The 23,643-nt window shown below is 34.6% G+C and overlaps 1 protein-coding gene across 6 annotated transcripts; it reads right to left on the bottom strand.

The window, feature by feature from the left end:
• On the bottom strand, window positions 1–23,640 carry LOC134265023 (uncharacterized). 6 transcript variants are annotated; one of them, XM_062747267.1, is made up of 19 exons: window positions 23,293–23,640; window positions 21,889–21,966; window positions 20,569–20,623; window positions 19,816–20,104; window positions 19,710–19,743; window positions 19,330–19,378; window positions 17,388–17,531; window positions 16,920–17,007; window positions 16,061–16,224; window positions 15,727–15,825; window positions 15,550–15,622; window positions 14,529–14,585; window positions 14,242–14,349; window positions 13,485–13,748; window positions 12,506–12,598; window positions 8,635–8,846; window positions 6,397–6,483; window positions 3,944–4,095; window positions 1–1,011 (listed from the first exon to the last, which is right to left on the bottom strand). In XM_062747267.1, the coding sequence occupies exons 1-19, from the start codon at window positions 23,358–23,360 to the stop codon at window positions 831–833; spliced, it is 2,295 nt and encodes a 764-aa protein (XP_062603251.1). In that variant the 5' UTR covers window positions 23,361–23,640; the 3' UTR covers window positions 1–830. The 6 variants fall into 6 exon arrangements, with proteins under 6 accessions (XP_062603251.1, XP_062603250.1, XP_062603255.1 ...); XM_062747266.1 differs by having other exon boundaries at window positions 19,798–20,104; XM_062747271.1 differs by lacking the exon at window positions 17,388–17,531.
• Between the last annotated feature and the right edge of the window lie 3 nt (window positions 23,641–23,643).

Genomic DNA, 23,643 nt, shown 5'->3' on the forward strand with positions numbered 1-23,643 from the left:
TTAAATTTAAGAGACACTAACCTAAAAAGCTAACAAAAGAAAACAAGGCATTTAGATAAGGAATCACAGTCACACTCAACTATACAATGACACTGTGGAAACAGCTTCTTAATTATTATATTGGAAAATGTAATACCATTCATTTAATGCTAACAAAATGGATTTCATTGTAGTTGAAACTTTCTCAATCACAGGTATCTATAATGGTGTGTTCCCATTTCGCCTTAAATTTTAAAGTTAAGGCAAAATGGGAACAAACCTCTATAACTGTTACCCTGTAATAATTAGAACAAACTTATCTTTAATGGAAGACAAAACAAAACAAAAAATAAAAAAAGAGAGAGAGAAATAAATTGAAAATTAATAGCTAAATTGTGTTTGTGATTTAATTTGCCTTGTAAATTTAATTGACAGTACTGTGACACAATGACTGATTTCAACATTTATATTTTCAAAGAATTAAGTAGTGCACTGTTTATTTCTGTAACTCTATTGAATGCACATACAAACATGATTGTGATGTAGGCCTATTCACATTTAACCTTTAAAGTTCAGATGAGATTGTAATGCTAAAAAGTATCATGACCAAAGAAAAAATTCAGAACTATGCTACACAACCAATCACAGTGTCACTATTTTTATACTGCCTGGTTATTGAAAGAAAAAAAATGAAGAAATTGCATAAATAAATCAATCTGTTCAATATACACCTCTTTTTGTAGACAGAAAAGTCTTTCAGCACTGATAACACTTGCACCATACCTCTGAAATATCACTAGTTCTTCGTTTTCTTGCCTTCACTAGATGTCATACCTCCTGAACATCACTAGCTACTTCTTCTTCTTCTTCTTTTTCTTCCCGTCCCCCGGTGATGACTGCTGAGGTTGTGCTGGCTGCTTCCCCGATTCTTTCTTTCTTCTTTCTTTCTCTGCCTTTATTTCTCCTTTATCAATATTTTTATTTACTTCCTCAAAAAGTTCTTTCTTAAAGTCTTTTTCAGTTGAAGTCCATCTGAAACATCAAACATTTCATAAATAATGTACTTCACAAAAATATGTAAGAAATGATACATTTTTTATTTATCTGTATAAAATGTATAGAAATACATCTGGCTGCAGAAACTCTCATAGAAACAGTAGCAGTGGATTTTTAACTCAAGTGTTTATACTTTTTAATTCAGTTACAAATCTAGAAACTGAAGCACAAGAAGGACAGTGAAAACAGTAATATATTGCAATAAATGTATAAATAACCTTGGGCTGTATTTCTTATTCATATACAGTCGAACCTCATTATCTCAGACTAAGAATGAGTGGGACTTCCAAATCACTTCAACAAATCCATGGCAGTCAAGATATCACTGTTCAAGATTCTGAAGTTCAGCTGTATTATATGTTAATATTTACATTTCCAAAGTCTTTGTCTGAGATAAAATTACAAATATTTAATGTAGTTTCTTTCCTCATCAATGTACTGGTTCATCAATAGGTGTGGATAAAAACAAGAGGCCCATGGGCCACATCGCTCACCTGAGAAGTTTTGACCATTCTGTATTTTACCAGATTTCCCCCTTGTAATACATAATGCATCCCCACCCTACCCCACTGATCATAATTTAGACATTTTGAAATCTACACTACCCCAGGATCCTTCCATGTGCACATAAGTTTCAGCTTTTCCGGCCCAGTGGTTCTTGAGAAGAAGATTTTCAAAGATTTTTCTTATATATTTTGATGTAAAACTTTGATTCCCCATTGTGGCCCCGCCCTTCCCCCGGGGGTCATGATTTGAACAATTTAGAATCTACACTACCCCAGGATGCTTCCACATAAGTTTCAGCTTTTCTGGCCCAGTGGTTCTTGAGAAGAAGATTTTCAAAGATTTTTCCTATATATTTCTATGTAAAAATTTGATTCCCCATTGTGGCCCCGCACTTCCCCGGGGGGTCATGATTTGAACAATTTAGAATCTTCACTATACCAGGATGCTTCTACATAAGTTTCAGCTTTTCTTGCCCAGTGGTTGTTGAGAAGAAGAATTTTCAAAGATTTTTCTTATATATTTCGATGTAAAACTTTGATTCCCCATTGTGGCCCCGCCCTTCCCCCGGGGGTCATGTTCTAAACAATTTAGAATCTACACTACCCCAGGATGCTTCCACATAAGTTTCAGCTTTTCTGGCCCAGTGGTTCTTGAGAAGAAGATTTTCAAAGATTTTTCCTATATATTTCTATGTAAAACTTTGATTCCCCATCGTGGCCCTGCCCTTCCCCGGGGGGTCATGATTTGAACAATTTAGAATATACACTACCCTAGGATGCTTCCACATAAGTTTCAGCTTTTCTGACCCAGTGGTTCTTGAGAAGAAGATTTTTTAATGACCCCACCCTAGTTTTGTCTTTTCTTGATTATCTTCCCTTGTGAGAAGACTTGGCCCTTTATTCTAAGAATTTAAATTTCCCTTTACCCAAGGATGCTTTGTACCAAGTTTGGTCAAAATTGGCCCAGTGGTTCTGGAGAAGAAGTCGAAAATTTGAAAAGTTTACAGACGGACAGACAGACGGACAGCTAGACGGACAGACAGATGGACGGACGACGGACAAAATGTGATCAGAAAAGCTCACTTGAGCCTTCAGCTCAGGTGAGCTAAAAATCATGTGCAGGGCAGACAAATAGAGACAATTTAAGAAGCAGAGATTGTAGCACGTGGATTGGCGGAATCAAGAGCATGTAAATACATGTATAAGGAATAACTGTCAGATTTTTCAGCTTCATGACAATGATTAATCGATTAGCTTGTGTGATAATTTGCATGTTTATGCAAATTATCACACAAGCCAATATCGATTGATCACATCATGAAATAAAAAAATAAGACAATTATTCCTTAAATAATTTAATTTTAGTTGAAACACGTCATTTGATTGGATAAAAGATTTAGTTTATATCGTAAAACATCAGTTGCCTACGTCACAATGAGTTGTACGTCAAAAATACATTAGGCCTAAAAATAAAAATTAACTTGGTTTTCAGGCACGCCTACATCTCATTCAACAATGCGCATTACCCATTTTTATCCTAAATTGAATAAAATAAAATTTCTCTCATGTGCTCTTGCAGTGCTGAAAAAAAAAAATTGGAATTCCCGACTGTATCTTGACTGCATGCGCATTTTAGAACCAGTAAAACGTTTTATAATTATTAGATGATCCAGACTATTGGCCTAGGTAAAAATCGCAAATATGGCCGTCGAGTTAATATGTTAGGGCATCAAGCTTTAGTTTGGTCATGATAGCATTAATTTCAGTGCAAATTCAACAGGGAATGACTGTGACACTTTGATGGCACATAGTGGGGGTTTCTGAAAGTTGTTCCATGCTAGAATTTAATAATGCTATCAAAGATGGCTCCTTCAACCTCAGAACTTGGACATCAGCAAGATTCACAGATTTCATTTTGCCAAAGACTGACAAATTTTTAGTTTTGAAATTTAAAAAAAAATCCCACGTCAATTTTTTTTTATATAAAAAGGAAAAAAACCCTCCCTCCCTCATTTATTTTGGAAAACACTGGTCTGTTTTTGCCTTACTCCACTTGACGTCACTTTTAAATTATGCTCAATTTGAAGCCATTTTTGAGAAAAAAATGGTCTTATGTCTACACTGAAATTAAATCATAAGGAATGAAGCTTATTTTAACCTATGTTATATGCTATAACATAACTGGGGGCAGTTGACACTTTTAAAAAAGCAGTTTATATAAAGCATAAACTGCCCCAAATTATTTTACATTGTATAACATAGATTAAAATCAGCTTCATTCCCTAAATAACTTGACTACATTTTTGATTTTTTCAGAGTATATAAAATTCTGAGTGTGCATCTAAACGTGTTTACACTATAATTTCTGATTATTTTTATAACATATAACAGTGATAACTTGCCTTGACATTATATTGTATGCCTTTAATGACTCAAGGCACTTCTCCAACAGCTGACGCCCTGGGTCTAGATTCCCCCATTCCTTGTGGTCAAATCCAGATGGAAGTTCAGTTAAATTTCCAAGGCCTTTAACTTTGATAAATTTCAAGGCAACCTACAGTTCAAAGGCTAAGCAATAAAACTATCATAGATCTTCAAATTAAAACAACTCCCAGAATGTAACCTATTCATCAGATTTTAAATACCCATGGAATACTATGTTTTGAAAAGAATGGTAATAAAATATAAATCTTTGCTCTAAATCCCTGAGACAACATTCTAACTTTTACAGTTCCAAACATTAATTCATAAATTTTTTGACATTTTTTTTTCTATATGAATCAAATACATGTAGGTAATTTTGACATTAGGAGCAGCTTTTTAATGGACTACAGATCACTAAATTTTTGGCAACACCTTATTTTTGCGACATAGTCATTACCACTTTAATAGCTAGACAAAATTTCCATAAATTGTGGTTATTGCTCTGTATAATCTTACGGAATACTATTACAGTGTATATACCATTTAAAATGTATAGTACATGAGGACAATGAAAAATATTTCAATACAGCATATAAATTCAGGTCAGAGGTACAAGTATATGATATACATAATCAGAAAATGAAATGGGAGAGAAAGAAAAAAGAACAAGAGGCCCATGGGCCACATCGCTCACCTGAGAATCTTTTGTCATATTGTTCTTTACCAGATTTCTCCCTTGTAATACATATTGTGGCCCCGCCCTACAGCCGGAGGTCATGATTTGAACAATTTAGAATCTACACTACCCCAGGGTGCTTCCACATCAGTTTCAGCTTTTCTGGCCCAGTGGTTCTTGAGAAGAAGATTTTCAAAGATTTTTCCTAAATATTTCTATGTAAAACTTTGATTCCCCATTGTGGCCCCGCCCAACCCCCAGGGGTCATGATTTGAACAATTTAAAATCTACACTACCCCACAATGCTTCCACATCAGTTTCAGCTTTTCTGGCCCAGTGGTTCTTGAGAAGAAGATTTTCAAAGATTTTTCCTATATATATCTATGTAAACCATTGATGCTCCATTGTGGCCCCGCCCTATCCCCGGGGGTCATGATTTGAACAATTTAGAATCTACAGTACCCCAGGATGCTTCCACATCAGTTTCAGCTTTTCTGGACCAGTGGTTCTTGAGAAGAAGATTTTCAAAGATTTTTCCTACGTATTTCTGTGTAAAACTTTTATTCCCCATTGTGGCCCCGCCCTTCCCTCGGGGGTCATGATTTGAACAATTTAGAATCTACAGTACCCCAGGGTGCTTCCACATAAGCTTCAGCTTTTCTGGTCCAGTGGTTCTTGAGAAGAAGATTTTCAAAGATTTTTCCTAAATATATCTATGTAAACCATTGATGCCCCATTGTGGCCCCGCCCTACCCCCCGGGGTCATGATATGAACAATATAAAATCTACACTACCCCAGGGTGCTTCCACAGTTTCAACTTTTCTGGCCCAGTGGTTCTTGAGAAGAAGATTTTCAAAGATTTTTCCTATATATTTCTATGTAAAACTTTGATTCCCCATTATGGCCCCGCCCAACCCCCGTGGGTCATGATTTGAACAATTTAAAATCTACACTACCCCACAATGCTTCCAAATGAGTTTCAGCTTTTCTGGCCCAGTGGTTCTTGAGAAGAAGATTTTCAAAGATTATTCCTATATATTTCTATGTAAAACTTTGATTCCCCATTGTGGCCCCGCCCTACCCCCGGGGGTCATGATTTGAACAATTTAGAATCTACACTACCCCAGGGTGCTTCCATACCAGTTTCAGCTTTTCTGGCCCAGTGGTTCTTGAGAAGAAGATTTTTAAAGATTTTTCCTATATATTTCTATGTAAAAATTTGATTCCCCATTGTGGCCCCGCCCAACCCCCGGGGGTCATGATTTGAACAATTTAGAATATACACTATCCCAGGGTGCCTCCACATAAGTTTCAGCCTTATTGGCCCAGTGGTTCTTGAGAAGAAGATTTTTTAATGACCCCACCCTATTTTTGTCTTTTCTTGATTATCGATTATCTCCCCTTGTGAGGGGACTTGGCCCTTCATTTTAATAATTTAAATTCCCCTTCACCTAAGGTTACTTTGTACCAAGTCTGGTTAAAATTGGCCCAGTGGTTCTTGAGAAGAAGTCAAAAATGTGAAAAGTTTACAGACGGACGGACAGACAGACAGACGGACGGACAACGGACAAAATGTGATCAGAAAAGCTCACTTGAGCCTTCGGCTCAGGTGAGCTAAAAACACATATGATACATGTAATATAATGGAATAAATGAGGGGAAAAAAATCATGGAGGACAGACTAAATCAAATATTTTTAATATAAAATACAGAGTTTTTCTCAATGTCTAAATATGTCGGTATTAGTAGTTTACCTCATTATCATACACATCTGTGCCATCCAAGATAATACTATATTGGTCAAACAATGCCTTTGATGCATCTGCTATATTGTGAAAAACCTGAAATATAGTTGGTACAAATTTCAAATAAAGATATTTGCCAAAAATCATCCGAAAATTTATATTCAAGAACTGCTGAGCTTTATTTCATTAACAGGAACTAAAGTTATCAGAGGAATTAAAGAAATACTTGTATTATTGCTACACTTACCTTAGCTGCAATAATGTAGCCCTCTCCGATTTTTTTTTATCTGTTATATTCTGGAGAGGGCTACAATTCCACAGCATCTCCGTAATGGTGCAAAAATATTTTGTAAATACTGGCGACTGCAGGCAGAATAAATTGTTTTCACAATCAACTTACTTCTAATAAGACGAAATTTTTATTCACTGTCGACATCAAAGCTCATTAAACGCGAAAACCATGTAAAATAAATCTGTGCATTTACTTCAGCAGCCATGACAGTTCACGCGTGACGTAGTGAGACTTGCGCTTGAAATTTAGAACAACTCAATAAAGCAAATGTCGATGTTTATAAATAATTGTGATGAATAGTAACACTAAACATCGATAAATAAAATCATTCCGTGCTTCATTTTTTTGTAAACACCGATATTTAAAGACCCAATTTTTTTACCGTACGGTTACCTGAGGAGAGGGAGTGGTCAAAGTAACAGTGGTGATATTTACCTGGAGACCCCCAATACCCAAGATGTCAAAAATCTGTGTATACGTAGCATTACACAGGAAGTCTGTGTTTGGTAATTGGGGTCAACATTACGTGTTTTGTGTCTGGTTTTGAGTGAAACTACGTAAAATAATTATTTTAATATGGAATTTTAAAATTTGTAAACTAAACGCATTCATCATAATCATGGTAATGTTTTGAAGGAAAAAAAATAATAAGATACATGTATATCGTTTTAGAAAATGCTTTCCTTACATAAAAGAAAAATTCACGAGTAAAAACTACAAATCAATAATATTCATCTTTTGTAATCTTCAATAAAAGAAATCACTTGATTAAAAAAGTCTGACTATTGAAATAAAAAATTATTGATCCACCTTTTCGTCGTGCATGTGAACATGCATTTACCGCGATCGGAATGGGTTTTTTTTTTTATGGCCAACAATGTTGTCCAAAATATTCTATATTTTTTGATTCTTCGTGTTTTAACAAAATTTTATTGTTAGAAAGATTTCTTTTCAGAGTCGATCACTATTTATTATCTTCACAGTTTCATTACGTATATATACAGACGCTAGAGGAAATCCGAGTATTAATTCTGACATCAATATCAGTACAACATCGTGCGGATTGTATCCATATAGGCCACAAAATAAAACATCTTTTAAAAACTATGCTATGCCATTTATTAGTGCTGAATATTTTTCTTATATCCCATTTCTTAAAAAATAATTTAATTCGTCGGACTTCTAATTACGGAAAATAGAGCCAGTTTCTGTGGACGCGTTTTTTTTTCTACAGATAAACGTGGACGATATAACACAAGTAACAAACAGCAGTGAAGATAGAAATAAAATATTTTATAATGTCAATGTTTTAATAATCTTCTTTCAATTATTTTTCAAAGAAAATTCAAACATATTGGAGTTTTCTAATCTGCGTGTATACTATGCGAGTACATGAAAGCGTTTGACGCGTGACCAGGTAATTGTTTTCAAAACATGCAAACTCAGATTATCAGGAAGCACAGGTAGCTGATCTGTCAATTAAATCAGAAGCTATTGTTTTTTTAATGATTGACAGGCGGTAAATTATTGATCTTGAATCAGGTAGATTTTGGGGGCGTTAACATAAAATTGGGTGTTTAAGCTTAAAATAAGGTAATTGCAAAGAAATCCACTCCCTATTGATCCTTAATCTCATTGGCTGTCCCGAAATAAAATCTGTCAAGGTCAGTAAACATGGCGGATAAATTTAAGTTGTGATGTTGACATACACGAAAAATACTGATATATGAATTGTTCTGTATATTTTTGGATCGATTTATGGCTGGGATAACTACATTTTGGAAGTCCTGGTAAGACATATAAATAAAATAGCCGTTTACTAACAATTTAAGCCTAAATCCGTGCGGGAGCGAATCGCTCCCGCTCTGCACCATTACGGAGATCCTAAGGAGTTGTAGCCCTCTCCCCAAAAAAAAAAAAAAAGGAGAGGGCTACATTATTGCAGCTACACTTACCTTAGTCTGAGGACATTTAGTGTTCAAGAAATCTCTGAATTCTCCATCTTTCAGTAGCTCCTCAGTAAAGTTAAAAGCCCCTGACTTAGTGACACAAGATACAGATTCTATTTTCTCTCCATCCATGTGGCAGTACACAAACACAGGTCCTTGAAACTTCAGATTTTCCATTTGAATATTACATTCAAATTTGTCATCAACCACCTGGAAATCTACAATTACAGTATTCAAAAAGAAATAAATGGCAAATCATACAGTGATCTAATAGTACGTGTGACATCACAAAAAAAAAAATCATGCAGTAAATAGTCTGATGGACAGTATATTTGATTTAAAAACTTCATTTACAATAGGATACAAAACACAAGGACAAATTGTAAAGTAAAAGCTCTTCTCACAGCATACTGGTTATTTCAATCCAATCATATACTTTTTAACATATTGAATAACAGTGATTGTAACACAATCAATACCTATTGCTTCTTTTTACCTATTTTCCCTTTTTTTCCAGCTAGAATCTTTGTATCACACATTAGAACAAGAGGCCCATGGGACACATTAGCTAGGAAAAAGCACAAATTAGTTCAGTATTTAAAAGATTATAGGGGGCCAGGGGGGGAGAATTTTAAACCACCCAAGGATGCTTCCTTATAACAAATGGCATTGCTGTTCTTGAGCAGAAAATGTGTAGATTTTTTCCCCTACATGTTTGTAAAAAGAAAAACATAGGTAATCAAAGATTACGAAGCTCACCTCGATGAATGTTATCAGTGTAAGTAATGCAAATCTCACATCATATTTTCTTAATAGTTAGTATTTATCCCAACAACAATATTCTTGCAAGTTCTGTTTAACCCTTACATGGTGTATACACATTTCTACACGTCTAGCATGAAAAACATATATAGTGTAATCAAATATTCATAACTTTGTTAATACTGCATATCTAGGACTATGAAGTTCATTGGGATTGATCTGTTCCAAAAACTTTGACCTGGTCTCTTGTTTGGAAAAAAATAGTTCAGATCCAGCATCCGAAGCAAGTCTGGTAGTGTTCATCCCTAGATGCATCATCCATGCAAGTTTGGTTCAGGTAGGGCTTATAGTTACTTGGGAATGAAAATGTAGGTCAGATTCAGCATCCAAAGCAAGTCTGGTAGTGTCCATCCCTAAAAGCATCATCCATGCAATTTTGGTTCAGGTAGGGCTTCTAGTTATTTCGGAATGAAAATGTAGGTCAGATCCAGCATCCGAAGCAAGTCTGGTAGTGTCCATCCCTATTAAAAAGCATCATCCATGCAACTTTGTTCAGGTAGGTCTTATAGTTACTCGGAATGAAAATGTAGGTCAGATCCAGCATCCGAAACAAATCTGGTAGTGTTCATCCCTAGATGCATCATCCATGCAAGCTTGGTCCTGGTAGGGCTTATAGTTCCTTGGGAATGGACCTGCTCCAAAAACGTTAACCTGGTCAATCATCTGGATAATGTAGGTCAGATCCAGCATCCGAAGCAAGTCTGGTAGTGTCCATCCCTAGATGCATCATCCATGCAAGTTTGGTCCAGGTAGGGCTTATAGTTACTTTGGAATGAACCTGTTCCAAAAACTTTAACCTGGTCACTCATCTGGAAAATGTAGATCATATCCAGCATCCGAAGCATGTCTAGAAGTGTCCATCCCTAGATGCATCATCCATGCAAGTTTAGTCCTGGTAGGGCTTATATTTCCTTGGGAATGGACTGTTCCAAAAACTTAAACCTGGTCACTCAACTGGAAATGTAGGTCAGATCCAGCATCCGAAGCAAGTCTGGTAGTGTCCATCCCTAGATGCATCATCCATGTGAGTTTGGTTCAGGTAGGGCTTATAGTTACTTGGGAATGGATTTGCTCCTAAAACTTTAACCTGGGACGCCAACGCCAACGCCGGGGGTATAGCATAAGCTCATCTCGACTTCGTCAAGGTGAGCTAAAAAGATCCCCCATTGTGGCCCCTCCCTACCCTAGTGGTCATGATTTAAACAAACTTAAATTGACACAAGCTGAGAATGCTTCCATAACAATAAGACTAAAGATGGCTTTATTAGTCCCCTACTGGTGAAACTGGAGGGGACTATAGGTTTCCTCCGAGTCTGTCTGTCTAGTTGTCCATCTGTCCCTCTGTCTATCAGCCTGTCCCACTTGGTTTTCTGCACCTTTTTTCTAAACGCTTGAAGATATTGAGCCGATATTTGGTATGCGAGTGTATCTTGATGAGTTACAGATCAAGTTTGCATTTCTTACCGCGTCATTGATTTTTGACAGAATTGTGGTATTCTTAATTTTTTATAATTGGGATTACGATCGGGTTCGTGATGCACTAAATTAATTTATCCTGCTTCTGACAAATTTGTAGATTGCTGATTGGATAAAAGCTGATCACATGACGCCCTGAAATTTTCCGTATTACGTCGCCGTTAAGGAGTAATATGAAAATCGCGCACGCAATTCTGTTCGAAGCGTTGTTATCGTAAATAAAAATGGCAGCCAAGAAACGTTTTGCTAAGGTAGTTTAACTACTAAAATTTCTTGTTACGATATTTTATGTTGATTGATATTGGATTAAAACTTGATATTTTCATGATTTCTTATAGATTTTTTTTTAATATTTAAGAAGGTCTTCAGCTGGATAAATTCGTAACACAGTCAGTTAGTGACCTAATACGAAGTCACACAGGGTCATACAGGGTCATACAGGATGGATTAAAACTTGATATTTTCATGATATGCACATAGATTTTTTCAATATTTAAGGTCTTCAGCGGGATAAATTCGTAACACAGTCAGTTAGTGACCTAATACGAAGTCACACAGGGTCATACAGGGTGTGAAATGGAAATCCGTATTGGGACTCGGCTTTGCCTCGCCCAATACGGATTTCCATTTCAAACCCTGTATGACTCCGTATTAGGTCACTAACTGACTGTGTAACTAATAGTACCAAACGTCCATGTATCCTTAAGAGAAAGGGTAACCCAGTAGGGGATATGTATTGCTTATGCAATACTCTCAGAATGCTTGTTGTTCTTGAGAAGAAGACTTTTTTTTTTAACTATTCCTATGTAGAGTTTTGAACCCCAATTGTGACCGCTACCTACCCCTGTGGCTCATAATTTGAACAAACCTGAATCTTCACTACCTAAGAATGCTTACATATCAATATGACTAAAAAAGACTTTGCTGTTCTTGAGATGGAGATTTTTTCAAGTTTTTTCCTTTATACATGTACAGTCAAACTTCGATATCTCAAACCTGATGGGACTGAGAAAAAACTTTGAGGTATCCAAGGATTCAAGATATCAAAGGTAAAATACTTAAATAATATGTAGTTGGGTATTCCAAATCACTTCGACATACCCAGGGTATTCGAAATATCGGAGTTTGAGATACCGAAGTTCAACTGTATTCTTTTATAAAACCTTGATCCCCCACTGCAGCCCCTCCCTGGTGGTAATAATTTACACAAACTTTAAATGACACAAGCTGAGGTTGCTTCCTTAACAATAGCTTTATCAAGGCTTTATTGTTCCTGTCAGTGAGAAGAAAAAGATTTTTAAATATATTTATATACAGGTAATTGATTTTGGTAAATCATATGTGTTATTTGTCTTCAACAAAACACTACCAGGTTTGTTACTGACTGTTCACAGAAATATGTTCAAGTTTGCCTTGCCTTCTATGGACTTGAACAACCCATCATTTCCATGGACAGTTTGTAGTGACAAACATAACAAGCAATGATGGATGCACTCAATGTGGTTCAAAAACTTTATATCCTTCTTTGTGTTCAGTAGCTATGTTTGTGAGCCTTGTTCAGTAGATTGTAATTATTTACCTTGTGGTTCATCAGAAGATTCATCCACTACATCACCACTCTGTTCTGTGGTCTCTTCTGTGATATCTTTGTCCCAATCATCAGGTACAGCATCTAAAAGTGGAAAGTGAGAATTTGTGTACCCCCAAAGGGACATCAATTCTAACTTCAATAGACCTAGATTAATAGCTCCAGTTTAGAGACAATTGATCCATGTACATTTATATACTTCAATGAATTCATAATTATAAAAGATTGCATGTACTCAAATTTTACTATAATTTCAGACAAATTTGTTGAATATTTGTGTACTTTTTTATGTGGATTTCTTCTCTTATTTAATTTCATTAAAAGTTATACATTTGTTGGTAAGGGGAACACTTGAAAAAAGAACCCATTTTACAGTTTTGATTTTAAGTCAGATATGATGTAGCAAAACAATGAGGATGGCCAAAATCTTTTCTTTACTATAAAACATGGCTTTTTCCAAGGTTTGAAAGCTTAACAATTTAGATATATGAGGATAGGAAATTTAAACATCCTACTAATTCAAAGTACATGTATTTAAAATTGCTTTTTAACAAGAATGAGAGTTCATAAATGGAAGTTTGAAGGTACATGTATTAGTTAATTCAATTGTCAACTTTGTTTTCAAGTTTACAAATTATATTTGACTGTTCATTATATCTGATCACTATTTCATCGGCTTAGGATTTTCAGGCACCTAAATCTGTCCAGTAGGGTATGTCAACATTTTCTTGTCATTGACAAGTCTTTTCAATAGAAAGGTACAGATATTCACTTTCCCTATTCCTCCTACAATTGTGTTTTACTGTACTTTTGTTATTTTTGAAACTGTTACAAAACATACATATCAGCCCATTCAGTAAAAGCTGTTAAAATGTGAGCCCTTGATGACAAATACCCTGTCACAGTATTTGAAGAATAGTACAATTTATTGCTACAACTTTTCTTATGGATCAGTGCTGAAGTTCCCTACCAGTTCTGGAAGGTACACTCTCCTCCTCTTCCATCTGACTCTCCTCTGAAAACAGAGATGAAGCTGCCTCCATATTGGCCTCTCTATCCCCCTGGTTATTTTTCCTTTCCTTTCTTTTTTCCTCTCCTTGTTTATCATTGTCTTCATTCTCTTCTCTGTGTTGTTTATTTTTTTTCTTCTTCTTCTTTTTCTTGTCCATCTCTCCAGAAAGCCCAGGAATCTTAGGACCATCTTTGATCTGATCATTGAAAAGCAGGCTCTTTCCTAAAGATAAAAATGTACATTTTATTTTGAATTTTCTATTATCTTTTGCTACATGTTGAAGTTCTAAGTCTTAGAAATAAAGCAACAAACTGCTGTACCGTTAAGTTTCCACTTCTACATGTGTACTGTAAATCACTTTTTGTTCACGAGAACTTTATTTTCGCGTAATTACGCGAGACAGTGTGCTCGCGAAAATTTAATTCTCGTGTATAATAGTATTCCTTAAGATTATATAGAGCAATAACCACAATTCGCGAAAATTTTGTCTCGCTCATCAGGAGTCAATGAATATCTCACGAAAATAAGGTGTCGCGAAAATTAAGTGATCTACAGTATTTGAACACTTATTGATTTTTGCAAGACTAATAATTAAATAATAAATCAAAAAATAAAATAAACTAAAATAAAAAATAAACTTTGCAGGACTAGTAATCTCATATTTTGAAATGATTTAAAATTCTTTGTATGAAAAACTATATGGCAATCCACGCACTTGTGCGTCTGTCCAGAACCATCGCAAAATAACACGGTCTGATGAAGCCGTCTTCATCTCCAGAACACAGAATCACATTGTTGGCCGATCTAAAGAACTTCAGGCCACCTGTCAAAAGTTATTACAAACTTCAAAATTGAGGAATTCAAGGAAAATAAGGTTATTAACAAATGGATGTAAAATCAAACATTGAGAAGTATTAAATAAATGTATTTTTCTCCAACAATGAAAGTCAAAATGGTTATATTTTGTAATAGTGTATATCAATTATAAATACTCTAACTTACTTCCTAATGCCTTTTCCATATCTATCTTGATAATGACTTCACAGCTGCTCCTCATTCCTGAAACATTCAAGTAAATCATAATGAATAAACATAAAAACTATATAATATTTTATATGAATATCATATTGTAACCACTGGATTGTGATTTTATTGTATCACAGAATACATGTATCATTCCAGCTGTCTTTAACACCACCTACCTTATGTCTGTATGACACCACTTACCACTAATGGCTCTACATATAACTACTAACACCACCTACCACTATGATACCACCTAATGCTATGACACCACTTACCACTAATGATACCAATTATCATTAATGACACCACTGATCACTAATTAAACCACCTACCACTATGAAACCATTGACCGTATAATCCCTATTAACTGCCCCTGCCCCTATAAGTGCCCCCTTAGGTCTTTTTCAATTCTCAGGAAATAAGGGCCCCCTGCACAGTGATTAAAATCATCTAGAATCATATCAAAAGTCTGCCAAAGTTTGAAGAAAGTGAAAATGAAACTTGTCTATTATCAAATTTCTCAGTGGAAAATGAATCATTTAATATAATTTGGGTGGATTATCTTCACTTAAAGTAAAGTTAGACATTATTTTAGTGGTTCTTTAAATTTATTTCTTTTTTAAAAAGATTTTTTGTAGTTAAAATATAACATTTAATATTAAAAAGAGAATACTAAAATAACTGCCCTCTTTTTGCAAATTTTTAAGCACCTGGAGCGGTTAATTGGGATTACATGTATATGGTACTACTAATGACACCATCTACCAGTACTGACACCACCTAACACTATGACACCATCTATTGCTATGACACTTCTTACCATTATGACACCACTTACCACTAATGGCACCACTTATCACTCAGATACCACCTAACACTATGACACCACTTACCTCTTATGACACTACATACCACTTATCTCACCAATTGCAACTAATGACATCGCCTATGACTATGAAACCACTAATGATACCATCTACCACTATAAACCACTTACCACTAATAACACCATTTTCTCCTGGTTCCCCAGCAGCAAAATGTATGTGATTCCTGTTCATTTTGTTTAAACCCTGGGAAAAAAATCATACATTGTCAGATGAAATGGAATAAAAAGCATTCTGTATGAATAAGGCTAATTTACAAACAAATGTTGTTATACCAGAAATACCCATACCTGTTCTTTAATAATTTCCCATGAACTGAAGTAAGTTCCATGTATGACATCAGGGGCCTCTTTAGCATTTGTTATGGGAGTCAACTCTAGACCATCTACCTATAAAGAAATTAAGAAAATCCATCTGATCCCTAAATCCAAAACATTTCTTAATGCTGTCTAAGTCACAAAATTTCAAACCATAGATAGCTTTTGTAGGGAGGGAATTTGAATCTTTTTTTAGTAAGAGTTATCAGATGAAACAAAAGCCCACAGCTAAATTTTAGTTCTTTCACATGGCAATACCCTCCCCACTCCTTCCTGAGTTAAATGTGAAGGCCATTATCATCATTACCTCTACTGAATGTCCTTGATTTGCTCTGATTTTGAGACGACCATTTTCCTCCTCCAGGGTGAATCTTTTTTTATCATTTGTTTCCACAACATATTTCACATCATCCACTGTGAACTGCTGATACTCATTTCTACGAAGAATATCATTCACCCACAAAAATCCACCTGAAATAAATGTATTCTGACACTGAATTATCGATTATACATGTATATTCTTCAATTTATTTTTGTAGCTCACATTAAATAATCCAGGAATAGCATGTGTTTTTACCTTTTTTAATGTTTCAGAAGTGATCACTGATATAATATTATCCTAAACACACATCAAAATATAAACACACATACATGTACACTGTATCTTATCTACTCATAGTTTTACCACACAGTTACCTGTACTACACCCCCCTCCCCCCCTGAATACAACTTGATAACTTATTCTGGTACTGTAAACGTACTTTATTCCGCGGGGTCATAATTCCGCGGAATCACAATTTCTGTTTAATCTGCACATAAAAAATTATGCGGATTTCTTTAACTGTCACTATATGCCTTACATTAATATTAAGTACACTTGGACAAATTTCCGTGGAAAATTTGTGACCTCGTACACAGTGTAAATTAATACCACGTGGAAAAAAGTACTTCTACAGTATATTGGTAAGCTTTTCTTCCTAAAAACTATAAGTAAACACATTTTAGTGTATGTGAAACACACCTCTCTTATCAAGTCTTACATGTTTTACAATGTAAATCATAAAAAGTACAATTTTTCTTAGGAGGGAAAAAGAAGCTTCAGAATTCCCTTACCAAATTTTGTTATATTTTTTATGTTATAATAATACCTCATACATATTTCTTACCTGGCATGAGTTTAAATCCCATCCTTTCTGCTCCATGCCTAAGAATGAATGACAATTTTTTGGAAAGAAAAACCACAGAGTCTTCATCCTATATCAAAAAAAGAAAACCTTTTATATATGTTTCTGTACACCAAAAATTAACACATCCCAGGCCAAAAAGTATATTACAAAAACCATGCTTACTGTGGTCTTTATACATGTTAAAGAAAAACACTACAATTTTATGTGCACTCAAAGGTACATGTACTGTAATATCACATATTTCCGTGTGGTCAAATTTTCGTGGTTTGAAGAAATTCTTTGGTTTGTGGGAATTTGTTTTTGTGTAAGAAGAATTGTTGAGTGGAGATGTACATAAGTAACATACATTTTACATTTTGTGGTGGACATGAATTCGTAGGCCTCTTCATACCTTGAAAACAACGAAAATTAAACCCCCCAAGAAAATTTGTGATTTCACAGTATTACCTTTCGATAGTACTGATAATGCCTCTTTTGATATGGCCTTTCAGAATCATGTCTGGCCCTTTTACTTCTGTATGTATCATAGGGACCTCCATAGCTGGCATAATTAGATCTCTGATACTCTTTGTTTGGTCCATAATCCAATCTCTATTTTATTTATGAAAATTTATATTCTTAATCTTTTTGAATTTCTAGAATTGTTGTAAAATAATGTAAGAAAATTGGTTAATAAAATTTTAGGGTAAATATAAAAGACCCCCTCCAGAAAAAAAGGGGGGGAACAACCTTCCTTAAACTAAATTGTAAAGAAGTGCAAAAATAAAAAATCTGCTTTCTTAAATCTGTGAAATAATGAGCAAAAATCTTTAAGTAAAACTATTTATTTCTCACTTAAAGTTGTTCCAGTGATAAGTACCCGGTATATAAATATGACCCATTTTTTTCATGAAAATATATTGGAAAATGCAGCAACAAAATACAGTGAAATATCAGTACAATGTATCTCCGTGATATCCGAAGTTATCTTCCAAAGTCGAATCAATAATTTCCCATTCTTTTCGTATATGTATCTTCATGCGTAATACTATCCTGTATTGCCAAACATGTAGTCTTTATGGTAAAAACTCAAGCATGTTTGCAATAAATATTAAGAAAAACAATTGTTGTTGTTTTCTTTATCGTGTATAATTGTAAAACAATTTAATATACAAGCCTTATTGCATATACCATGTATACAGCAAATTTATAATGCAGCGTTATAGTTGAAGAACCTTCTCCGTAAGAAAAGAAAAAAAAGGCGAATTTCTTAAAAACATAATTTGATGAAATTTAGCGCAAAATGTTATTTAAAAAATCAGTATTCAAATTGTGTACTTGAATATTATTAACAGCTTGCAAGTTTTACATTACGAAGTACTAGTAAGGAACATATAGTTTACGAAACTAACAATGCAAATGGCGGTCAAGGTTATCTATTTATACGCAGATAAACATGAATGTAATCAATCACTGTGCATAATGCACTGCATCTTAACTGTTTAATTTAACTTTATTGTGAAAAATATTTGGGTTTTATGAATTTACGATTTTAATTTTACATGGCATATTATTAGCATATTGTTAAATGCAATATCGGTAATATTGTCTGTATCTAATTTCTGAGTTGCTGCAAAGTGGTTTGTTTTATTGGTCGTAGACTACACCAAACACCCAAGCCATCATACCAATTAATGTGTCACAGATCAACACATTAAGATTCCCCAAGTTTGAAGATGTTAATTAAATAGCCACTGGCGAGAGTGTGTGAAGTCATGACGCCAGGTGTGTTCAGTAGACCGAAAAATTCACTGCACTTCGAGATAAGCCAGGTAGAAAAGGTCTTGGGACTTTGAATATACTTCGACATAAACGGGGTATTCGAGATTACTGTGTTCGAGATATCAGGTTTTTTAAAATCATTTATAGAGAAAACGGATGGGACCGGCGATCGACTTCGACATAAGCGGGGTATTCGAGATATCCCATGTTAGAGATACTGATATTTACCTGTAGTATTAAAATTAAGAAGTCCACAAATCACATCAAATCCTACAGATTCATGGCCAATATTACATTGCATCAAGTTTGTAGGGTGGCAAACTACTAACTTAGTAGTATATCCATTACAATAAAAGAATTCCTCTGCAGTCAAATTTAAGTAGGACTATATTTATTCTTATTTCAAGCTAACTACATGTAACTATGTCAAGAATGCCTTTCTAAGGTGTATTTTGAAATTGCACCTAATTTAATTATTTTCTTAGAAGAATGACAAAATTTAAATGAATAATCTTTAAATGTAAATGGTAAATCATTAATGTTAATAAATAAATGAATGAACATGTTAGAGAAAGTGACTGTCCTAGATATATGGGATCAAAACATTCTAGGAAAAGATCATGCTTACCCTTTTTCTGCCATATCCCCCTTGTCTGTCTTCATTATTATAGTAATCTCTAGAAAAGAAAAATCAAAGAATTTTCTATAAATACATAATGAGTATTGACATTAATGCACAACCTAAATCAATCAAAAACATATCATATTCCCTGATATATAAAATACTGTAAACATATCATTTAGCGGTGTATTCTATTTAGCAATTTTGGCTGAAAGCAGAGTCTGCTAAAACAAATACATCACCAAATGTCTTGAATATCATACATGTATATCTTATAATCTAGCACATTCATATAGCGATAAATCAAATCTATGTTAACTTGCTGAAAAATTAATTTCTACCAAATATCATACACGCCAAATATAAAACATTTACAGTATTTTTACCTGTGTCTGTCATTCCTCTGTTGGCCACCTCTGCCGTATTGCCCATGCTGATCATATTGCCCACGCTGATCGTATTGCCCACGCTGATCATATTGCCCATGCTGATCATATTGCCCACGCTGATCATATTGCCCACGCTGATCATATTGCCCACGCTGGTCATATTGCCCACGCTGGTCATACTGATATCCCCCTCTACCTTGATATCCCCGCCCACGATTATCATGCCACTCCCCCCTCTGACGTCCCCCTCTTCCTCTGTAATCTTGTCGGTCTTGATGTTGACCCCTCCCTCTAGATCCACCCCTCCCTCTCTGACCACCCTGCCATTCATCTCCATTGTGATCCATGTGGCCTCCACGTTGATTTTCATTGTGTCTATTTTGGTTACCATGCTGAAGAAGTAAATCAACACTTAACCAAGGTTTCGACAAAGAATCATTTTTGTTGTTAAAGCCAAAGTAGAAGTGGAAATTTTTTGTAAAGTTTTATAAATAGCATACTGTATGTGTGCATTAAATGGCATATTCAAAATTTAGCACAAACATTAGGTATAGAGTTGCTGGTGTATTCATGATTATTGCTACAATTTTCTGCAATGTGTATCATATTTATACATGATTTATATTAAACATACTGTATATCTTTAAAATAAATTCTCAAACAGGTCCACAATTAAGGGTATATACATATATGTCATTATGCCACACAATTTCCAATAAAAGAGACTCAGACGAGCATTTGTCTCAGAGATAAAACATTAACACTAAGTCTAAACTGCTGAATCTGAATAATGGAATACTTAGTCAGTTTTTATATGAAAACCCACTAAAGTGGAAACTATATATACCCCCAGTACCTTGGAAGCTAATTCTTTAGGGCTGAATTCTCTCATGTGATCCTCTTTTCCATCTCTGTAAGATTTGGAATTATGAAATTCAATGAAACAAGAGATGTTTGTAAAACAATATATATATCAAAACAGAAACCTAGATATTCATCTGATAAATCTGTATACTAAATTTCATCCCAGCATGTGCAACGGTTGCAAAGAAAATGAACAGAAACTGCAAATAATTGGAATTTTTCTAAGTCCAAGGGGCATAATTCTGTCAAAAATGGTGCAATCATACCTAAAACAGAACTTGACCTAGAAATTTATGTTATATATCTGTATACAAGATTTCATTTCAGTATGTGCAACGGCTGCAAAGAAAATGAACGGAAACTGCAAATAATTGAAATTTTTCTAAGTCCAAGGGGCATAACTCTGTCAAAAATGGTGCGATCGTACCCAAAACAGAACTTGACCTAGATATTAATCTGATAAATCCGTATACTAAATTTCATCTCAGTATGTGCAACAGTTGCAAAGAAAATGGACGGAAACTGCAAATAATTGGAATTTTTCTATGTCCAAGGGGCATAACTATGTGAAAAATGGCGCGATCGTACCCGAAACAGAACTTGACTTAGATATTCATGTGATATATCTGTATACCAAATTTCATCTCAGTATGTGCAACAGTTGTGAAGAAAATGAACGGAAACTGCAAATAATTGAAATTTTTCTAAGTCCAAGGGGCATAACTCTGTCAAAAATGGCGCAAACGTACCCAGCAACTTGACCTAGATATTCATGTGATATATCTGTATACTAAATTTCATCTAAGTATGTGCAACGGTTGTAAAGAAAATGAACGGAAACTGCAAATAATTGGAATTTTTCTAAGTCCAAGGGGCATAACTCTGTCAAAAATGGCGCGATCGTATCCGAAACAGAATTTGACCTAGATATTCATGTGATATATCTGTATACCAAATTTCATTTCAGTACGTGCAACGGTTGTGAAGAAAATGAACGGAAACTAAGTGGACCGACGGACCGACAGACCGACAGACCGACCGACAGACAGCAGCAAAGCAATATGCCCTCCCTTCTTCGAAGGGGGGCATAAAAAAATATATATCAACAAATAATACATATCTATTCTATCACCATGATCACATGCTTAATTATCAAGATTACAATTTTTTTAACTTCCAAATTTGCCGTATCTAAGAATTTAATTTAAAAAATGAGCCTTCCAACATATTTACCAAAACAATGTACAGTATGTAAACAAAGCACCCCTTTCAATCATTGAATGATTAATGTAATAAAACTCAAATTATAAACCTTGGTTTTCTTCCACGACTTTCTCTTTGTCCATCATTACTTGGGCTGTACTCTCTTCTGTGGTCTTCATCCGCAGGACTTTATCATCAAAATAGATAATTATTGTTATTAAAATTCTGAGAACAATATGCTGCTTACATCTCGTCTTATTGTTGAAATTGCAATATAAAATGTATATACCGGTATGCACAATTTTTATCATTCATTCCATAACTTACAGTAGTAAAATATATATGTAACAAACACGCTTACATTTTTATGAATTTATGCTTACAGTAAAGTAATTTTCATTCCTAAAGTTGAAAATGTGTCGAGAATATAACAGATCTCCATATATTTCATATATAATGAATCATACATTAATATCAGAGCAAAACTGCATGTTTGTCCCTGACATTTTTTATTTATAAACATGTACGTTTTACTGTATTTATGATTGAGGATAACATGAAACTTTAAATTTTCTATAAACTTGCTCAGCAATACATATTCAAGATTGGAAATGTGGTATAATATTGTACATATAGAACTATGATCTTGAACAATAAGCTATTCTAGTTGCTATGTAGGGAATAGCTTCTTATAAAATTATTTTGCCACAAACCTCTAGCATGCTTAAGTAGGGATAGCACAGGGACTTGAGACAATCGTAGAAAAAAAATCGGGTATATAGTATATAAACTTGAATTAAATCTGCACTGAATGACTTAAGTTTAAACGGTGAAAGATGATTGGATAATATTACTAGTTGTTTACAGAATCAAATATGGATGACCCCATTGAACTCAGAGGCCAATCGAAGATGAAAATGGATCGAGCTGATCTCTCTAGACGAGCGCTCAATGGTCCCTCAAATATTGTGAGGATGACCAAAAGCAGTTATATTTTTAAACGTTGCTCTAAAATAAAGTGCAACAGATGACAAGTGCAGAAAAATTAAGGTAATGCACGAAAATTGCATGGAAAAAAATGATGTAGGGTTAACAACGGCAACCTTATTCTCGGAAGTTGGAATATTTTTTACCAAGTTTAAAATGAAGTAAGGTAAATGATCAATTCATGACAATAAAGGACAACATTCTGCCTTTCTGGCAAAACATTTTCATGGGTTTTTTGAATAAAAATCAATGTTTTTTAAAAAAGAGTTTGAAGCGAGGCACCAAGGAATTAATGGCGGCTCTTTAGGTCCCTTCTCCCCTATTATACTATATACCCAATTTTGCTAAGATTGTTTCAAGTTCTTGTGTGGGATAGCAGCAATTTAATTCAATTAAATTGCATTCAATAGATCTACACAGAAATCTAGCTTAAGAAATACACATGCAGTCCTCAGCTTCAGAAGATAGCATTTTGTGATTTTCTTATAAACTGATAACAATGTAATGTAATGAATTTTCGTCTTACTTTTGTCTTCTCCCACGGTCTGTGTCACTTTCTCCTGACACATACTGGGGGGCCTGAGCTTCTGCCATAGTGGTGACTCGTAGATGTTTTCTGGTTATGTTAGAGACAATCCATCGAGATACTAAATGAAACCGCCTCGTGGTGAATAGTGTAAAATCAAATCGAAACCAAGTGGGAATTTGCTATTTTTTAAAAATTTGCCATGTAGCCTAATTTCATGTGCACGCAATATTCCACGAAATACCTACTTTCACTTTCACTAACAAAACAGTTTTGTGTCACTGTGTGTCTTTAAAGAAAAACTTTAACTTCGCCGAGTCTTAGATGACATAACACAAATCTATGAAAATA

Source organism: Saccostrea cucullata, unplaced genomic scaffold (assembly GCF_032062105.1).
Source record: "Saccostrea cucullata isolate Sc308-1 unplaced genomic scaffold, CSIRO_AGI_Scuc_v1 ctg357, whole genome shotgun sequence".
Taxonomy (NCBI): Eukaryota; Metazoa; Mollusca; class Bivalvia; order Ostreida; family Ostreidae; genus Saccostrea; species Saccostrea cuccullata.

Coding starts and splice junctions, on each gene's coding strand:
- LOC134265023 (XM_062747265.1), bottom strand. CDS start 23,360: ATGGCAGAAGCTCAGGCCCCCCAGTATGTGTCAGGAGAAAGTGACACA. Junction 21,967..23,292: donor GACCGTGGGAGAAGACAAAA/GTAAGACGAAAA, acceptor TTGATGATAAAG/TCCTGCGGATGAAGACCACA. Junction 1,012..3,943: donor GCATACAATATAATGTCAAG/GCAAGTTATCAC, acceptor TTGATGTTTCAG/ATGGACTTCAACTGAAAAAG.